We start from the raw sequence: 18,366 nt of genomic DNA, 5'->3' as shown, positions 1-18,366 counted from the left end.
ATTTGCGACTGCTCAGGCCAAATATGCATCTTGGTACGTCCGTTTTAGGGAGACAAAAAGACAATTACCAAAAAATTATTAAGCTTCACTGGATCAAAAAAGCACTGTGGTAAAGCAATACTTTTTTGCAGACTAGTTGGTTCATACTTGAAAAATTGAATTGCTGCACAAACTTGAAGAAAAAAAACAAGAGAGACAACAAGAGAGAGACAGAGTATTTTTTCATGCTTTAGTTGATGCTTGGTGCAATGAATAATAAAAGATAAAAGATGAGCGCACACCTTGGGAGTAAGCAGTTTAGATCGTGGTGGGTATCACTTTTGTATTTTGTCATTTTTCACGTTTGTCATTGTGATGGCAGTCAATTTTGATTTGATTTGGTCGGCTTTGTTTGCGGCGTCTTTGGTTTTGTGCGCATCGTGGAAGCGCAGCGTAGCATGTATATATTGGCTTCAAAAAACGACAATAAACAGTTGGTAGTCTGCACTCTTTCCTGTCTCTCTTGTTTTTTTTCTTCAAGTTTGTGCAGCAATTCAATTTTTCAAGTATGAACCAACTAGTCTGCAAAAAAGTATTGCTTCAACATATTTCTAGTTCTGCGGACTCTTTCCTCTGTTACCTGAAGAAGCCACAAGCTGCTAAGGCTTGCGTGAACCTTGTCGCACAGTCCATCTGCATGTCTCGATATCTGTCCTACTGCTTAAAGAAGAAACTCGTTCCTATTGAAGTGAGAGTACTTTTCGGCGCTCTGGAGCCATCCTGGGGCCACGCCAAGAGAGTTTGTAAACTGATGAAGTCTGAATCGTGGAGACAAGTGCGATTCTATTTTGACTGGCTCAAGGTAGTACTCCAAGAGGAGTGTGGTTGTGATACAGGCCAGCAACAGTTTGCAAAGCACAAAAGGAAGGCGAATCAGTTGGCGGAGTTCTTGTGGCAGAACGTCAGGTCAACATTTACTTCAAAACCACGACTGGCTGCAACAGGCAGTAGTGTCACTTACCTGGGTGACGTAAGGATCCCTGAAACTGTGGAGCAAGTCCTCAAAAAGGGTCCCAAATACAGTTTCCAACCCCGTTCAACGCGTCCTGAAATGTTGTCCCACGTGCATCGGTTTGGCCAACGTGTACAAGAGCAGGACCAGCAGAGGGCCATCGGGGATGGAATAGACTGCCTGGTGAAAACCGTGAGTGATCAGCGGGTTCCAAGGCCTCCTCTAAAATTTGTCGTCAAGGCACTCAAAGAAAGGAACTTGATGGTTCTAACCTCAGACAAAGAGGGAGGATTCGTGGTTCTTCCTGAACGCATGTACGAGGACAAGGCACTAGATGCAGTGTGCAAAAACTTCAAGGAGGTGCATTTCTGTCCAAAGAAACGGAAAACCATGATACAAAAAATGTTGAAAGAAATGAACCTTGATGCGCTGTGCAGAGAAGTGGTAAAAACAAGCAATGTGACGCTACAGTCATTTTTCACTTGCAAGACGCACAAGTGTGACTACCCGCTTCGCCTCATTGTGTCCGAGAAGGGCAGCTGGCAAAGGGTAGTGTCACGGTACCTACAAAGCGTACTTGGCTCTCTTAACAGCGGTGACCCTTTTTTAGTGCGAAGTTCTTTGGAAATCGTTTCTACTTTGAAGGAAAGCTTACCAGTGGCGTCCACGGCTTTTTCAATTGATGTGGAAGAGCTTTTTTACTCAATTCCACATGGCGCGCTTTTTGATGCTGTCAGGAGTGCAATCGAAGAATTCGGTGAAATTAGTTTCCAAAACAAGCATGGTATCTTCGTGAATAACTTTTTGGAACTTTTAAAATTCTACCTAGAGTCCACTGCAATCGGCCACCAGGAAGGCACCTACGTCCAAAAAGCTGGAATTTGTATTGGATCTGCAGTCGCACCTGTTCTTAGTGACATTTTCTTGGCAGCCTTCGACCAACGCCTGAAGGATGATCTGTCCCATTTGGATGTCGTTCGCACCTTCAGGTATGTGGACGACTACCTTATCGTGCTTGGGAAGGTCCCATGTGAACGGGTACAAGGTGTTGTGAAAGGTGTCCTTGAGGTTTTCAACAGACACTCCAGTGGCCTGAAGTTCACGCACGAAATGCCGGTTGATAATGAGATCCAGTTTCTGGACCTACGGCTGAAGTTTGCCAAGGAGCACATCTGCTTCAAGTACAATCCGCGATCGAAGAAAGGCTTGTTGCCTTTTGATAGTGCGCACTCGAAGTTGATTAAGAGGGGCATTGTGTTGTCAGCTTTTGCGGAAGCCCTCGACAAGTCTTGCCCTCATCTGATCTCTGAAAGCTTCGAGGATCAGGTAGCTCGTCTGGGTGCGGCTGGCTACCCAGCACAGTTTTTAGCTAGCGTTTGTGAAAGCCTTCTTAAAAAATACAAGGGCGGGGGTCCAACTGTCGAAGGAAGGCAGAAGAGGCCTATTCATGTTATGCCTTACGTACATAGTGTTTCGCATAATGTAAAAAAGGTGGCTAATAGGTACGGTGTTGATGTACTGTTTTCTGCGCCTACAAAGTTACGTCAGATCTGCTCGTTAATGAATAAACAGAAGAAGGCAAAATGCACAAAAAAGCATGCGAACGTGTTCATTAGGTGTGTATTTGCGGTTGTATATCTGATTCCTTTGTCGTGTGGGAGGGTGTACATAGGGCAGACGGGGCGTTGCCTCAACGAACGCTTGCGTGAGCACAGTCTGGCCGTAAAAGGAAAAAATGGCGGTCATTTAGATTTCCACTGTAGGACATGCGGTTGCTCCCCCCGTTTCGAGAGTGCGTCAGTCATGGCTAAGGCGCGTGAAAAGACCGAAAGAGAAATAATTGAAGCGTACTTTATCAGACAATATGATGACAAGTGCATAAGCATGCCTTCCATTTCACTTTCGGACAGGGAAATGGTCTTCCTGCAAGGTCATGTGTAATGTTGTGGCTAACGCCTTGCATTGTGTTCTCGTCTATTCATCTTTCTTTGTGTTGTTTATTAGTGTTCTTGTTTTCTTTCCCATGTGACGCTACGAAATGTTGTGTTAGATTTTATGGTAGTATAGTTTTTGACTCTCTCGGCGTACTGCTTCTTCTGGTTTCTCATTTGGGGCTGCTTGGAGTGAATATGAAAATGTTAATTTATTGTTTTATTTGGTGCTAAGCGCTATTTTTAGGGTTTTAAAACGAAAATCTCTAGAACATGTTTTTATTTTTTCATGCTTTAGTTGATGCTTGGTGCAATGAATAATAAAAGATAAAAGATGAGCGCACACCTTGGGAGTAAGCAGTTTAGATCGTGGTGGGTATCACTTTTGTATTTTGTCATTTTTCACGTTTGTCATTGTGGTGGCAGTCAATTTTGATTTGATTTGGTCGGCTTTGTTTGCGGCGTCTTTGGTTTTGTGCGCATCGTGGAAGCGCAGCGTAGCATGTATATATTGGCTTCAAAAAACGACAATAAACAGTTGGTAGTCTGCACTCTTTCCTGTCTCTCTTGTTTTTTTTCTTCAAGTTTGTGCAGCAATTCAATTTTTCAAACACTGTGGTAAAGCCAGCGTGAGCAGAAGAGCATTACATGATACAAATTGAACGCATCCACAGGCAACTTGTGCATCAATCAAATATAAGCATTTGCGACTGCTCAGGCCAAATAAGCATCTTGGCATGTCCGTTTCAGGGAGACAAAAAACAATTACCAAGAGATGATTAAGCTTCACTGCATCGCGAAAGCACTGCGGTAAAGCCAGCGTGAGCAGAAGAGCATTACATGATACGAAAGGAACGCATGCCCAGGACACTTGTGCGTCAAACAAATATAAGCATTTGCGACTGCTCAGGCCAAATATGCATCTTGGCACGTCCGTTTCAGGGAGACAAAAAGACAAATACTTAAATATGATAAAGCTTAACTGCATCGAAAAAGCACTGCGGTAGAGCCAGCTGAGCAGAAGAGCATTACATGATACGAATTGAACGCAGGCCAAGGCCACTTGCGCATCAAACAAATATAGGCCTTTGCGACTGCTTAAGCCAAATATGCATCTTGGCACGTCCGTTTCAGGCAAACAAAAGGACAAATACTTAAATTTGATCAAGCTTCACTGCATCGCAAAAGCACTGAGGTAAATCCAGCGTGAGCAGAAGAGCATTACATGATACGAAATGAACGCATGCACAGGCCACTTGTGCATCAATCAATTATAAGCATTTGCGACTGCTCAGGCCAAATATGCATCTTGGCTTGTCCATTTCAGGGAGACAAAAAACAATTACTGAGAGATGATTTAGCTTCACTGCATCGCGAAAGCACTGCGGTAAAGCCAGCGTGAGCACAAAAGAATTACATGATACGAAATGAACGCATGCCCACGCCACTTGTGCATCAAAAAAATATAAGTATTTGCGACTCCTCAGGCCATTATGCATCTTGGGACGTCCACTTCAGGGAGACAAAAAGACACATACCAAAAGATGATTAAGCTTCACTTCATCGCAAAAGCACTGCGGTAAAGCCAGCGTGAGCAGAAAAGCATTACATGATACGAAATGAACATATGCACATGCCACTTGTGCATCAAACAAATATAAGCATTTGCGACTGCTCAGGCAACATTTGCATCTTGGCATGTCCGTTTCAGGCAAACAAAAGGATAAATACTTAAATATGATCAAGCTTCACTGCATCGCAAAAGTACTGCGGTTAAGCCAGCGTGAGCTAAGAGCATTACATGATACGAAATGAACGCATGCACAGGCCACTTGTGCATCAAACAAATATAAGCATTTGAGACAGCTCAGGCCAAATATTCATCTTGGCACGTCCGTTTCAGAGAGACAAAAAGACAATTACCAAAAGACGATTAAGCTTCACTGCATCACGAAAGCACTGTGGTAAAGCCAACATGAGCAGAAGAGCATGAGCAGAAGAACATGATACGAAATGAACGCAAGCACAGGCCACTTGTGCATCAAAAAATATAGGCATTTGCGACTGCTCAGGCCAAATATGCATCTTAGCATGTCCGTTTCAGGGAGACAATAAGACAATTACCGAAAGATGCCTAAGCTTCACTGCATCGAGAAATTCACTGCGGTAAAGCCAGCGCGAGCAGAAAAGCATTACATAATACGAAATGAACGCAAGAAAAGGCCACTTGTGCATCAAACAAATATAAGCACTTGCGACTGCACAGGCCAAATATGCATCATGGCACGTCCGTTTCTGGCAAACAAAAGGACAAATACTTAAATATGATCAAGCTTCACTGCATTGCAAAAACACTACGGTAAAGCCAGCGTGAGCAGAAGAGCATTACAAGATACGAAATGAACGCATGCACAGGCCACTTGTGCATCAAACAAATATAAGTATTTGCGACTGCTCAGGCCAAATATGCATCTTGGTACGTCCGTTTTAGGGAGACAAAAAGACAATTACCAAAAGATGATTAAGCTTCACTGCATCGCAAAAGCAGTGCGCTAAAGCCAGCGTGAGCAGAAGAGCATTACATGATACAAATTGAACGCATCCACAGGCAACTTGTGCATCAATCAAATATAAGCATTTGCGACTGCTCAGGCCAAATAAGCATCTTGGCATGTCCGTTTCAGGGAGACAAAAAACAATTACCAAGAGATGATTAAGCTTCACTGCATCGCGAAAGCACTGCGGTAAAGCCAGCGTGAGCAGAAGAGCATTACATGATACGAAAGGAACGCATGCCCAGGACACTTGTGCGTCAAACAAATATAAGCATTTGCGACTGCTCAGGCCAAATATGCATCTTGGCACGTCCGTTTCAGGGAGACAAAAAGACAAATACTTAAATATGATAAAGCTTAACTGCATCGAAAAAGCACTGCGGTAGAGCCAGCTGAGCAGAAGAGCATTACATGATACGAATTGAACGCAGGCCAAGGCCACTTGCGCATCAAACAAATATAGGCCTTTGCGACTGCTTAAGCCAAATATGCATCTTGGCACGTCCGTTTCAGGCAAACAAAAGGACAAATACTTAAATTTGATCAAGCTTCACTGCATCGCAAAAGCACTGAGGTAAATCCAGCGTGAGCAGAAGAGCATTACATGATACGAAATGAACGCATGCACAGGCCACTTGTGCATCAATCAATTATAAGCATTTGCGACTGCTCAGGCCAAATATGCATCTTGGCTTGTCCATTTCAGGGAGACAAAAAACAATTACTGAGAGATGATTTAGCTTCACTGCATCGCGAAAGCACTGCGGTAAAGCCAGCGTGAGCACAAAAGAATTACATGATACGAAATGAACGCATGCCCACGCCACTTGTGCATCAAAAAAATATAAGTATTTGCGACTCCTCAGGCCATTATGCATCTTGGGACGTCCACTTCAGGGAGACAAAAAGACACATACCAAAAGATGATTAAGCTTCACTTCATCGCAAAAGCACTGCGGTAAAGCCAGCGTGAGCAGAAAAGCATTACATGATACGAAATGAACATATGCACATGCCACTTGTGCATCAAACAAATATAAGCATTTGCGACTGCTCAGGCAACATTTGCATCTTGGCATGTCCGTTTCAGGCAAACAAAAGGATAAATACTTAAATATGATCAAGCTTCACTGCATCGCAAAAGTACTGCGGTTAAGCCAGCGTGAGCTAAGAGCATTACATGATACGAAATGAACGCATGCACAGGCCACTTGTGCATCAAACAAATATAAGCATTTGAGACCGCTCAGGCCAAATATTCATCTTGGCACGTCCGTTTCAGAGAGACAAAAAGACAATTACCAAAAGACGATTAAGCTTCACTGCATCACGAAAGCACTGTGGTAAAGCCAACATGAGCAGAAGAGCATGAGCAGAAGAACATGATACGAAATGAACGCAAGCACAGGCCACTTGTGCATCAAAAAATATAGGCATTTGCGACTGCTCAGGCCAAATATGCATCTTAGCATGTCCGTTTCAGGGAGACAATAAGACAATTACCGAAAGATGCCTAAGCTTCACTGCATCGAGAAATTCACTGCGGTAAAGCCAGCGCGAGCAGAAAAGCATTACATAATACGAAATGAACGCAAGAAAAGGCCACTTGTGCATCAAACAAATATAAGCACTTGCGACTGCACAGGCCAAATATGCATCATGGCACGTCCGTTTCTGGCAAACAAAAGGACAAATACTTAAATATGATCAAGCTTCACTGCATTGCAAAAACACTACGGTAAAGCCAGCGTGAGCAGAAGAGCATTACAAGATACGAAATGAACGCATGCACAGGCCACTTGTGCATCAAACAAATATAAGTATTTGCGATTGCTCAGGCCAAATATGCATCTTGGTACGTCCGTTTTAGGGAGACAAAAAGACAATTACCAAAAGATGATTAAGCTTCACTGCATCGCAAAAGCAGTGCGCTAAAGCCAGCGTGAGCAGAAGAGCATTACATGATACGAAACGAACGCATGCACAGGCCACTTGTGCATCAAACAAATATAAGCATTTGCGACTGCTCAGGCCAAATATGCATCTTGGCACGTCCGTTTCAGAGAGACAAAAAGACAATCACCGAAAGACGACTAAGCTTCACTGCATTGCGAAATTCACAGCGGTAAAGCCAGCGTGAGCGGATAAGTATTACATGATACGAAATGAACGCAAGAACAGGCCACTTGTGCATCAAACAAATATAAGCATTTGCGACTGCACAGGCCAAATATGCATCTTGGCACGTCCCTTTCTGGCAAACAAAAGGACAAATACTTATATATGATCAAGCTTCACTGCATTGCAAAAGCACTGCGGTAAAGCCAGCGTGAGCAGAAGAGCATTACAACATACGAAATGAACGCATGCACAGGCCACTTGTGCATCAAACAAATATAAGTATTTGCGACTGCTCAGGCCAAATATGCATCTTGGCATGTCCGTCTCAGACAAACGAAAAGACAAATACTAAAATATGATCAAGCTTCACTGCATCGAAAAAGCACTGCGGTAAAGCCAGCGTGAGCAGAAGAGCATTAGATGATACGAAATGAGCGCAAGCCCAGGCCACTTGCGCATCAAACAAAGATAGGCATTTGCGGCTGCTCAAGCCAAATATGCATCTTGGCACGTCCATTTCAGGCAAACAAAAGGACAAATACTTAAATTTGATCAAGCTTCACTGCATCGCAAAAGCACTGCGGTAATGCCAGCGTGAGCAGAAGAGCATTACATGATACGAAATGAACGCATGCACTGGCCACTTGTGCATCAATCAAATATAAGCATTTGCGACTGCTCAGGCCAAATATGCATAGTGACATGTCCGTTTCAAGGAGACAAAAAAACAATTACCAAGAAATGATTAGGCTTCACTGCATTGAAAGAGCACTGCGGTAAAGCCATCATGAGCAGAAGAGCACTACATGGTACAAAATGAACGCATGCCCAGGCCACTTGTGCATCAAACAAATATAAGCATTTGCGACTGCACAGGCCAAATATGCATCTTGGCACGTCCGCTTCAGGCAAACAAAAGGACAAATACTTAAATATGATCAAGCTTCACTGCATCACAAAAGCACTGCTGTAAAACCAGCTTGAGCAAATAGCATTACATGATACGAAATGAACGCATGCACAGGCCACTTGGCATCAAACAAATATAAGCATTTGCGACTGCTCAGGCCAAATATGCATCTTGGCCCGTTCGTTTCATGGAGACAAAAAGACAATTACCAAAAAATGATTAAGCTTCACTGCATCGCGAAAGCACTGCGGTAAAGCCACCGTGAGCAGAAAAGCATTACATGATACGAAATTAACGCATCCACAGGCAACTTGTGCATCAATCAAATATAAGCATTTGCGACTGCTCAGGCCAAATAAGCATCTTGGCATGTCCGTTTCAGGGAGACAAAAAACAATTACCAAGAGATGTTTAAGATTCACTGCATCGCGAAAGCACTGCGGTAAAGCCAGCGTGAGCAGAAGAGCATTACATGATACGAAAGGAACGCATGCCCAGGCCACTTGTGCGTCAAACAATGATAAGCATTTGCGACTGCTCAGGCCAAATATGCATCTTGGCACGTCCGTTTCAGGGAGACAAAAAGACAAATACTTAAATATGATAAAGCTTAACTGCATCGAAAAAGCACTGCGGTAGAGCCAGTTGAGCAGAAGAGCATTACATGATACGAATTGAATGCAGGCCAAGGCCACTTGCGCATCAAACAAATATAGGCATTTGCGACTGCTTAAGCCAAATATGCATCTTGGCACGTCCGTTTCAGGCAAACAAAAGGACAAATACTTAAATTTGATCAAGCGTCACTGCATCGCAAAAGCACTGAGGTAAATCCAGCGTGAGCAGAAGAGCATTACATGATACGAAATGAACGCATGCACAGGCCACTTGTGCATCAATCAATTATAAGCATTTGCGACTGCTCAGGCCAAATATGCATCTTGGCTTGTCCATTTCAGGGAGACGAAAAACAATTACTAAGAGATGATTAAGCTTCACTGCATCGCGAAAGCACTGCGGTAAAGCCAGCGTGAGCACAAAAGAATTACATGATACGAAATGAACGCATGCCCACGCCAGTTGTGCATCAAAAATATAAGTATTTGCGACTCCTCAGGCCATTATGCATCTTGGGACGTCCGTTTCAGGGAGACAAAAAGACAAATACTTAAATATGATAAAGCTTAACTGCATCGAAAAAGCACTGCGGTAGAGCCAGTTGAGCAGAAGAGCATTACATGATACGAATTGAATGCAGGCCAAGGCCACTTGCGCATCAAACAAATATAGGCATTTGCGACTGCTCAGGCCACATTTGCATCTTGGCATGACCGTTTCAGGCAAACAAAAGGATAAATACTTAAATATGATCAAGCTTCACTGCATCGCAAAAGCACTGAGGTAAATCCAGCGTGAGCAGAAGAGCATTACATGATACGAAATGAACGCATGCACAGGCCACTTGTGCATCAATCAATTATAAGCATTTGCGACTGCTCAGGCCAAATATGCATCTTGGCTTGTCCATTTCAGGGAGACAAAAAACAATTACTGAGAGATGATTTAGCTTCACTGCATCGCGAAAGCACTGCGGTAAAGCCAGCGTGAGCACAAAAGAATTACATGATACGAAATGAACGCATGCCCACGCCACTTGTGCATCAAAAAAATATAAGTATTTGCGACTCCTCAGGCCATTATGCATCTTGGGACGTCCACTTCAGGGAGACAAAAAGACACATACCAAAAGATGATTAAGCTTCACTTCATCGCAAAAGCACTGCGGTAAAGCCAGCGTGAGCAGAAAAGCATTACATGATACGAAATGAACATATGCACATGCCACTTGTGCATCAAACAAATATAAGCATTTGCGACTGCTCAGGCAACATTTGCATCTTGGCATGTCCGTTTCAGGCAAACAAAAGGATAAATACTTAAATATGATCAAGCTTCACTGCATCGCAAAAGTACTGCGGTTAAGCCAGCGTGAGCTAAGAGCATTACATGATACGAAATGAACGCATGCACAGGCCACTTGTGCATCAAACAAATATAAGCATTTGAGACCGCTCAGGCCAAATATTCATCTTGGCACGTCCGTTTCAGAGAGACAAAAAGACAATTACCAAAAGACGATTAAGCTTCACTGCATCACGAAAGCACTGTGGTAAAGCCAACATGAGCAGAAGAGCATGAGCAGAAGAACATGATACGAAATGAACGCAAGCACAGGCCACTTGTGCATCAAAAAATATAGGCATTTGCGACTGCTCAGGCCAAATATGCATCTTAGCATGTCCGTTTCAGGGAGACAATAAGACAATTACCGAAAGATGCCTAAGCTTCACTGCATCGAGAAATTCACTGCGGTAAAGCCAGCGCGAGCAGAAAAGCATTACATAATACGAAATGAACGCAAGAAAAGGCCACTTGTGCATCAAACAAATATAAGCACTTGCGACTGCACAGGCCAAATATGCATCATGGCACGTCCGTTTCTGGCAAACAAAAGGACAAATACTTAAATATGATCAAGCTTCACTGCATTGCAAAAACACTACGGTAAAGCCAGCGTGAGCAGAAGAGCATTACAAGATACGAAATGAACGCATGCACAGGCCACTTGTGCATCAAACAAATATAAGTATTTGCGATTGCTCAGGCCAAATATGCATCTTGGTACGTCCGTTTTAGGGAGACAAAAAGACAATTACCAAAAGATGATTAAGCTTCACTGCATCGCAAAAGCAGTGCGCTAAAGCCAGCGTGAGCAGAAGAGCATTACATGATACGAAACGAACGCATGCACAGGCCACTTGTGCATCAAACAAATATAAGCATTTGCGACTGCTCAGGCCAAATATGCATCTTGGCACGTCCGTTTCAGAGAGACAAAAAGACAATCACCGAAAGACGACTAAGCTTCACTGCATTGCGAAATTCACAGCGGTAAAGCCAGCGTGAGCGGATAAGTATTACATGATACGAAATGAACGCAAGAACAGGCCACTTGTGCATCAAACAAATATAAGCATTTGCGACTGCACAGGCCAAATATGCATCTTGGCACGTCCCTTTCTGGCAAACAAAAGGACAAATACTTATATATGATCAAGCTTCACTGCATTGCAAAAGCACTGCGGTAAAGCCAGCGTGAGCAGAAGAGCATTACAACATACGAAATGAACGCATGCACAGGCCACTTGTGCATCAAACAAATATAAGTATTTGCGACTGCTCAGGCCAAATATGCATCTTGGCATGTCCGTCTCAGACAAACGAAAAGACAAATACTAAAATATGATCAAGCTTCACTGCATCGAAAAAGCACTGCGGTAAAGCCAGCGTGAGCAGAAGAGCATTAGATGATACGAAATGAGCGCAAGCCCAGGCCACTTGCGCATCAAACAAAGATAGGCATTTGCGGCTGCTCAAGCCAAATATGCATCTTGGCACGTCCATTTCAGGCAAACAAAAGGACAAATACTTAAATTTGATCAAGCTTCACTGCATCGCAAAAGCACTGCGGTAATGCCAGCGTGAGCAGAAGAGCATTACATGATACGAAATGAACGCATGCACTGGCCACTTGTGCATCAATCAAATATAAGCATTTGCGACTGCTCAGGCCAAATATGCATAGTGACATGTCCGTTTCAAGGAGACAAAAAAACAATTACCAAGAAATGATTAGGCTTCACTGCATTGAAAGAGCACTGCGGTAAAGCCATCATGAGCAGAAGAGCACTACATGGTACAAAATGAACGCATGCCCAGGCCACTTGTGCATCAAACAAATATAAGCATTTGCGACTGCACAGGCCAAATATGCATCTTGGCACGTCCGCTTCAGGCAAACAAAAGGACAAATACTTAAATATGATCAAGCTTCACTGCATCACAAAAGCACTGCTGTAAAACCAGCTTGAGCAAATAGCATTACATGATACGAAATGAACGCATGCACAGGCCACTTGGCATCAAACAAATATAAGCATTTGCGACTGCTCAGGCCAAATATGCATCTTGGCCCGTTCGTTTCATGGAGACAAAAACACAATTACCAAAAAATTATTAAGCTTCACTGCATCGCGAAAGCACTGCGGTAAAGCCACCGTGAGCAGAAAAGCATTACATGATACGAAATTAACGCATCCACAGGCAACTTGTGCATCAATCAAATATAAGCATTTGCGACTGCTCAGGCCAAATAAGCATCTTGGCATGTCCGTTTCAGGGAGACAAAAAACAATTACCAAGAGATGTTTAAGATTCACTGCATCGCGAAAGCACTGCGGTAAAGCCAGCGTGAGCAGAAGAGCATTACATGATACGAAAGGAACGCATGCCCAGGCCACTTGTGCGTCAAACAATGATAAGCATTTGCGACTGCTCAGGCCAAATATGCATCTTGGCACGTCCGTTTCAGGGAGACAAAAAGACAAATACTTAAATATGATAAAGCTTAACTGCATCGAAAAAGCACTGCGGTAGAGCCAGTTGAGCAGAAGAGCATTACATGATACGAATTGAATGCAGGCCAAGGCCACTTGCGCATCAAACAAATATAGGCATTTGCGACTGCTTAAGCCAAATATGCATCTTGGCACGTCCGTTTCAGGCAAACAAAAGGACAAATACTTAAATTTGATCAAGCGTCACTGCATCGCAAAAGCACTGAGGTAAATCCAGCGTGAGCAGAAGAGCATTACATGATACGAAATGAACGCATGCACAGGCCACTTGTGCATCAATCAATTATAAGCATTTGCGACTGCTCAGGCCAAATATGCATCTTGGCTTGTCCATTTCAGGGAGACGAAAAACAATTACTAAGAGATGATTAAGCTTCACTGCATCGCGAAAGCACTGCGGTAAAGCCAGCGTGAGCACAAAAGAATTACATGATACGAAATGAACGCATGCCCACGCCAGTTGTGCATCAAAAATATAAGTATTTGCGACTCCTCAGGCCATTATGCATCTTGGGACGTCCGTTTCAGGGAGACAAAAAGACAAATACTTAAATATGATAAAGCTTAACTGCATCGAAAAAGCACTGCGGTAGAGCCAGTTGAGCAGAAGAGCATTACATGATACGAATTGAATGCAGGCCAAGGCCACTTGCGCATCAAACAAATATAGGCATTTGCGACTGCTCAGGCCACATTTGCATCTTGGCATGACCGTTTCAGGCAAACAAAAGGATAAATACTTAAATATGATCAAGCTTCACTGCATCGCAAAAGTACTGCGGTTAAGCCAGCGTGAGCTAAGAGCATTACATGATACGTAATGGACGCATGCCCACGCCACTTGTGCATCAAAAATATAAGCATTTGCGACTGCTCAGGCCAAATATGCATCTTGGCACGTCCGTTTCAGGGAGACAAAAATACAATGACCAAAAGACGATTAAGCTTCACTGCATCACGAAAGCACTGTGGTAAAGCCAACATGAGCAGAAGAGCATGAGCAGAAGAACATGATACGAAATGAACGCAAGCACAGGCCACTTGTGCATCAAAAAATATAGGCATTTGCGACTGCTCAGGCCAAATATGCATCTTAGCACGTCCGTTTCAGGGAGACAATAAGACAATTACCGAAAGATGCCTAAGCTTCACTGCATCGAGAAATTCACTGCGGTAAAGCCAGCGCGAGCAGAAAAGCATTACATAATACGAAATGAACGCAAGAAAAGGCCACTTGTGCATCAAACAAATATAAGCACTTGCGACTGCACAGGCCAAATATGCATCTTGGCACGTCCGTTTCTGGCAAACAAAAGGACAAATACTAAAATATGATCAAGCTTCACTGCATTGCAAAAACACTACGGTAAAGCCAGCGTGAGCAGAAGAGCATTACAAGATACGAAATGAACGCATGCACAGGCCACTTGTGCATCAAACAAATATAAGTATTTGCGACTGCTCAGGCCAAATATGCATCTTGGTACGTCCGTTTTAGGGAGACAAAAAGACAATTACCAAAAAATTATTAAGCTTCACTGGATCAAAAAAGCACTGTGGTAAAGCCAGCGTGAGCAGAAGAGCATTACATGATACAAATTGAACGCATCCACAGGCAACTTGTGCATCAATCAAATATATGCATTTGCGACTGCTCAGGCCAAATAAGCATCTTGGCATGTCCGTTTCAGGGAGACAAAAAACAATTACCAAGAGATGATTAAGCTTCACTGCATCGCGAAAGTACTGCGGTTAAGCCAGCGTGAGCTAAGAGCATTACATGATACGAAATGAACGCATGCACAGGCCACTTGTGCATCAAACAAATATAAGCATTTGCGACAGCTCAGGCCAAATATGCATCTTGGCACGTCCGTTTCAGAGAGACAAAAAGACAATTACCAAAAGACGATTAAGCTTCACTGCATCACGAAAGCACTGTGGTAAAGCCAACATGAGCAGAAGAGCATGAGCAGAAGAACATGATACGAAATGAACGCAAGCACAGGCCACTTGTGCATCAAAAAATATAGGCATTTGCGACTGCTCAGGCCAAATATGCATCTTAGCACGTCCGTTTCAGGGAGACAATAAGACAATTACCGAAAGATGCCTAAGCTTCACTGCATCGCGAAATTCACTGCGGTAAAGCCAGCGTGAGCAGAAAAGCATTACATAGTACGAAATGAACGCAAGAACAGGCCACTTGTGCATCAAACAAATATAAGCATTTGCGACTGCACAGGCCAAATATGCATCTTGGCACGTCCGTTTCTGGCAAACAAAAGGACAAATACTTAAATATGATCAAGCTTCACAGCATTGCAAAAACACTACGGTAAAGCCAGCGTGAGCAGAAGAGCATTACAAGATACGAAATGAACGCATGCACAGGCCACTTGTGCATCAAAGAAATATAAGCGTTTGCGACTGCTCGGGCCCAATATGCATCTTGGCATGTCTGTTTCATGGAGACAAAAAGACAATTACCAAAACATGATTAGGCTTCACTGCATCGCGAAAGCACTGCGGTAAAGCCACCGTGAGCAGAAAACATTACATGATACGAAATTAACGCATGCACAGGCCACTTTTGCATCAAACAAATATAAGCATTTGCGACTGCACAGGCCAAATATGCATCTTGGCACGTCCGTTTCAGGCAAACAAAAGGAAAAATACTTAAATATGTTCAAGCTTCACTGCATCACAAAAGCACTGCGGTAAAGCCAGCTTGAGCACAAGAGCATTACATTACACGAAATGAACGCAAGCCCACGCCACTTGTGCATCAAAAAATATAAGTATTAGCGACTGCTCAGACAATATGCATCTTGGCACGTCCATTTCAGGGAGACAAAAAGTCACATACCAAAAGATGATTAAGCTTCACTGCATCGCAAAAGCACTGCGCTAAAGCCAGCGTGAGCAGAAGAGCATTACATGATACGAAACGAACGCATGCACAGGCCACTTGTGCATCAAACAAATATAAGCATTTGCGACTGCTCAGGCCAAATATGCATCTTGGCACGTCCGTTTCAGAGAGACAAAAAGACAATCACCGAAAGACGACTAAGCTTCACTGCATTGCGAAATTCACAGCGGTAAAGCCAGCGTGAGCGGATAAGTTTTACATGATACGAAATGAACGCAAGAACAGGCCACTTGTGCATCAAACAAATATAGGCCTTTGCGACTGCTTAAGCCAAATATGCATCTTGGCACGTCCGTTTCAGGCAAACAAAAGGACAAATACTTAAATTTGATCAAGCTTCACTGCATCGCAAAAGCACTGAGGTAAATCCAGCGTGAGCAGAAGAGCATTACATGATACGAAATGAACGCATGCACAGGACACTTGTGCATCAATCAATTATAAGCATTTGCGACTGCTCAGGCCAAATATGCATCTTGGCTTGTCCATTTCAGGGAGACAAAAAACAATTACTGAGAGATGATTTAGCTTCACTGCATCGCGAAAGCACTGCGGTAAAGCCAGCGTGAGCACAAAAGAATTACATGATACGAAATGAACGCATGCCCACGCCACTTGTGCATCAAAAAAATATAAGTATTTGCGACTCCTCAGGCCATTATGCATCTTGGGACGTCCACTTCAGGGAGACAAAAAGACACATACCAAAAGATGATTAAGCTTCACTGCATCACGAAAGCACTGTGGTAAAGCCAACATGAGCAGAAGAGCATGAGCAGAAGAACATGATACGAAATGAACGCAAGCACAGGCCACTTGTGCATCAAAAAATATAGGCATTTGCGACTGCTCAGGCCAAATATGCATCTTGGCACGTCCGTTTCAGGCAAACAAAAGGACAAATACTTAAATTTGATCAAGCTTCACTGCATCGCAAAAGCACTGCGGTAAAGCCAGCGTGAGCAGAAAAGCATTACATGATACGAAATGAACATATGCACATGCCACTTGTGCATCAAACAAATATAAGCATTTGCGACTGCTCAGGCAACATTTGCATCTTGGCATGTCCGTTTCAGGCAAACAAAAAGATAAATACTTAAATATGATCAAGCTTCACTGCATCGCAAAAGTACTGCGGTTAAGCCAGCGTGAGCTAAGAGCATTACTTGATACGAAATGAACGCATGCACAGGCCACTTGTGCATCAAACAAATATAAGCATTTGAGACAGCTCAGGCCAAATATTCATCTTGGCACGTCCGTTTCAGAGAGACAAAAAGACAATTACCAAAAGACGATTAACCTTCACTGCATCACGAAAGCACTGTGGTAAAGCCAACATGAGCAGAAGAGCATGAGCAGAAGAACATGATACGAAATGAACGCAAGCACAGGCCACTTGTGCATCAAAAAATATAGGCATTTGCGACTGCTCAGGCCAAATATGCATCTTAGCATGTCCGTTTCAGGGAGACAATAAGACAATTACCGAAAGATGCCTAAGCTTCACTGCATCGAGAAATTCACTGCGGTAAAGCCAGCGCGAGCAGAAAAGCATTACATAATACGAAATGAACGCAAGAAAAGGCCACTTGTGCATCAAACAAATATAAGCACTTGCGACTGCACAGGCCAAATATGCATCATGGCACGTCCGTTTCTGGCAAACAAAAGGACAAATACTTAAATATGATCAAGCTTCACTGCATTGCAAAAACACTACGGTAAAGCCAGCGTGAGCAGAAGAGCATTACAAGATACGAAATGAACGCATGCACAGGCCACTTGTGCATCAAACAAATATAAGTATTTGCGACTGCTCAGGCCAAATATGCATCTTGGTACGTCCGTTTTAGGGAGACAAAAAGACAATTACCAAAAGATGATTAAGCTTCACTGCATCGCAAAAGCAGTGCGCTAAAGCCAGCGTGAGCAGAAGAGCATTACATGATACAAATTGAACGCATCCACAGGCAACTTGTGCATCAATCAAATATAAGCATTTGCGACTGCTCAGGCCAAATAAGCATCTTGGCATGTCCGTTTCAGGGAGACAAAAAACAATTACCAAGAGATGATTAAGCTTCACTGCATCGCGAAAGCACTGCGGTAAAGCCAGCGTGAGCAGAAGAGCATTACATGATACGAAAGGAACGCATGCCCAGGACACTTGTGCGTCAAACAAATATAAGCATTTGCGACTGCTCAGGCCAAATATGCATCTTGGCACGTCCGTTTCAGGGAGACAAAAAGACAAATACTTAAATATGATAAAGCTTAACTGCATCGAAAAAGCACTGCGGTAGAGCCAGCTGAGCAGAAGAGCATTACATGATACGAATTGAACGCAGGCCAAGGCCACTTGCGCATCAAACAAATATAGGCCTTTGCGACTGCTTAAGCCAAATATGCATCTTGGCACGTCCGTTTCAGGCAAAC

The 18,366-nt window shown here is 43.3% G+C and overlaps 1 protein-coding gene across 1 annotated transcript in view; it reads left to right on the top strand.

Moving 5' to 3' along the window:
- Positions 1-676: 676 nt before the first annotated feature.
- Positions 677-18,366, top strand: part of LOC142791224 (uncharacterized) — a 50,310-nt gene continuing 32,620 nt past the window's right edge. The window contains exon 1 of the mRNA XM_075885459.1: positions 677-2,317. Coding sequence (XP_075741574.1) covers positions 677-2,317 — 1,641 coding nt within the window. The remainder of the gene's footprint in view (positions 2,318-18,366) is intronic.

Source organism: Rhipicephalus microplus, unplaced genomic scaffold (genome assembly GCF_043290135.1).
Source record: "Rhipicephalus microplus isolate Deutch F79 unplaced genomic scaffold, USDA_Rmic scaffold_153, whole genome shotgun sequence".
Taxonomy (NCBI): Eukaryota; Metazoa; Arthropoda; class Arachnida; order Ixodida; family Ixodidae; genus Rhipicephalus; species Rhipicephalus microplus.
Note: the sequence above shows the minus strand (reverse complement) of the source record. Positions and strands in the feature narration are given on the sequence as shown.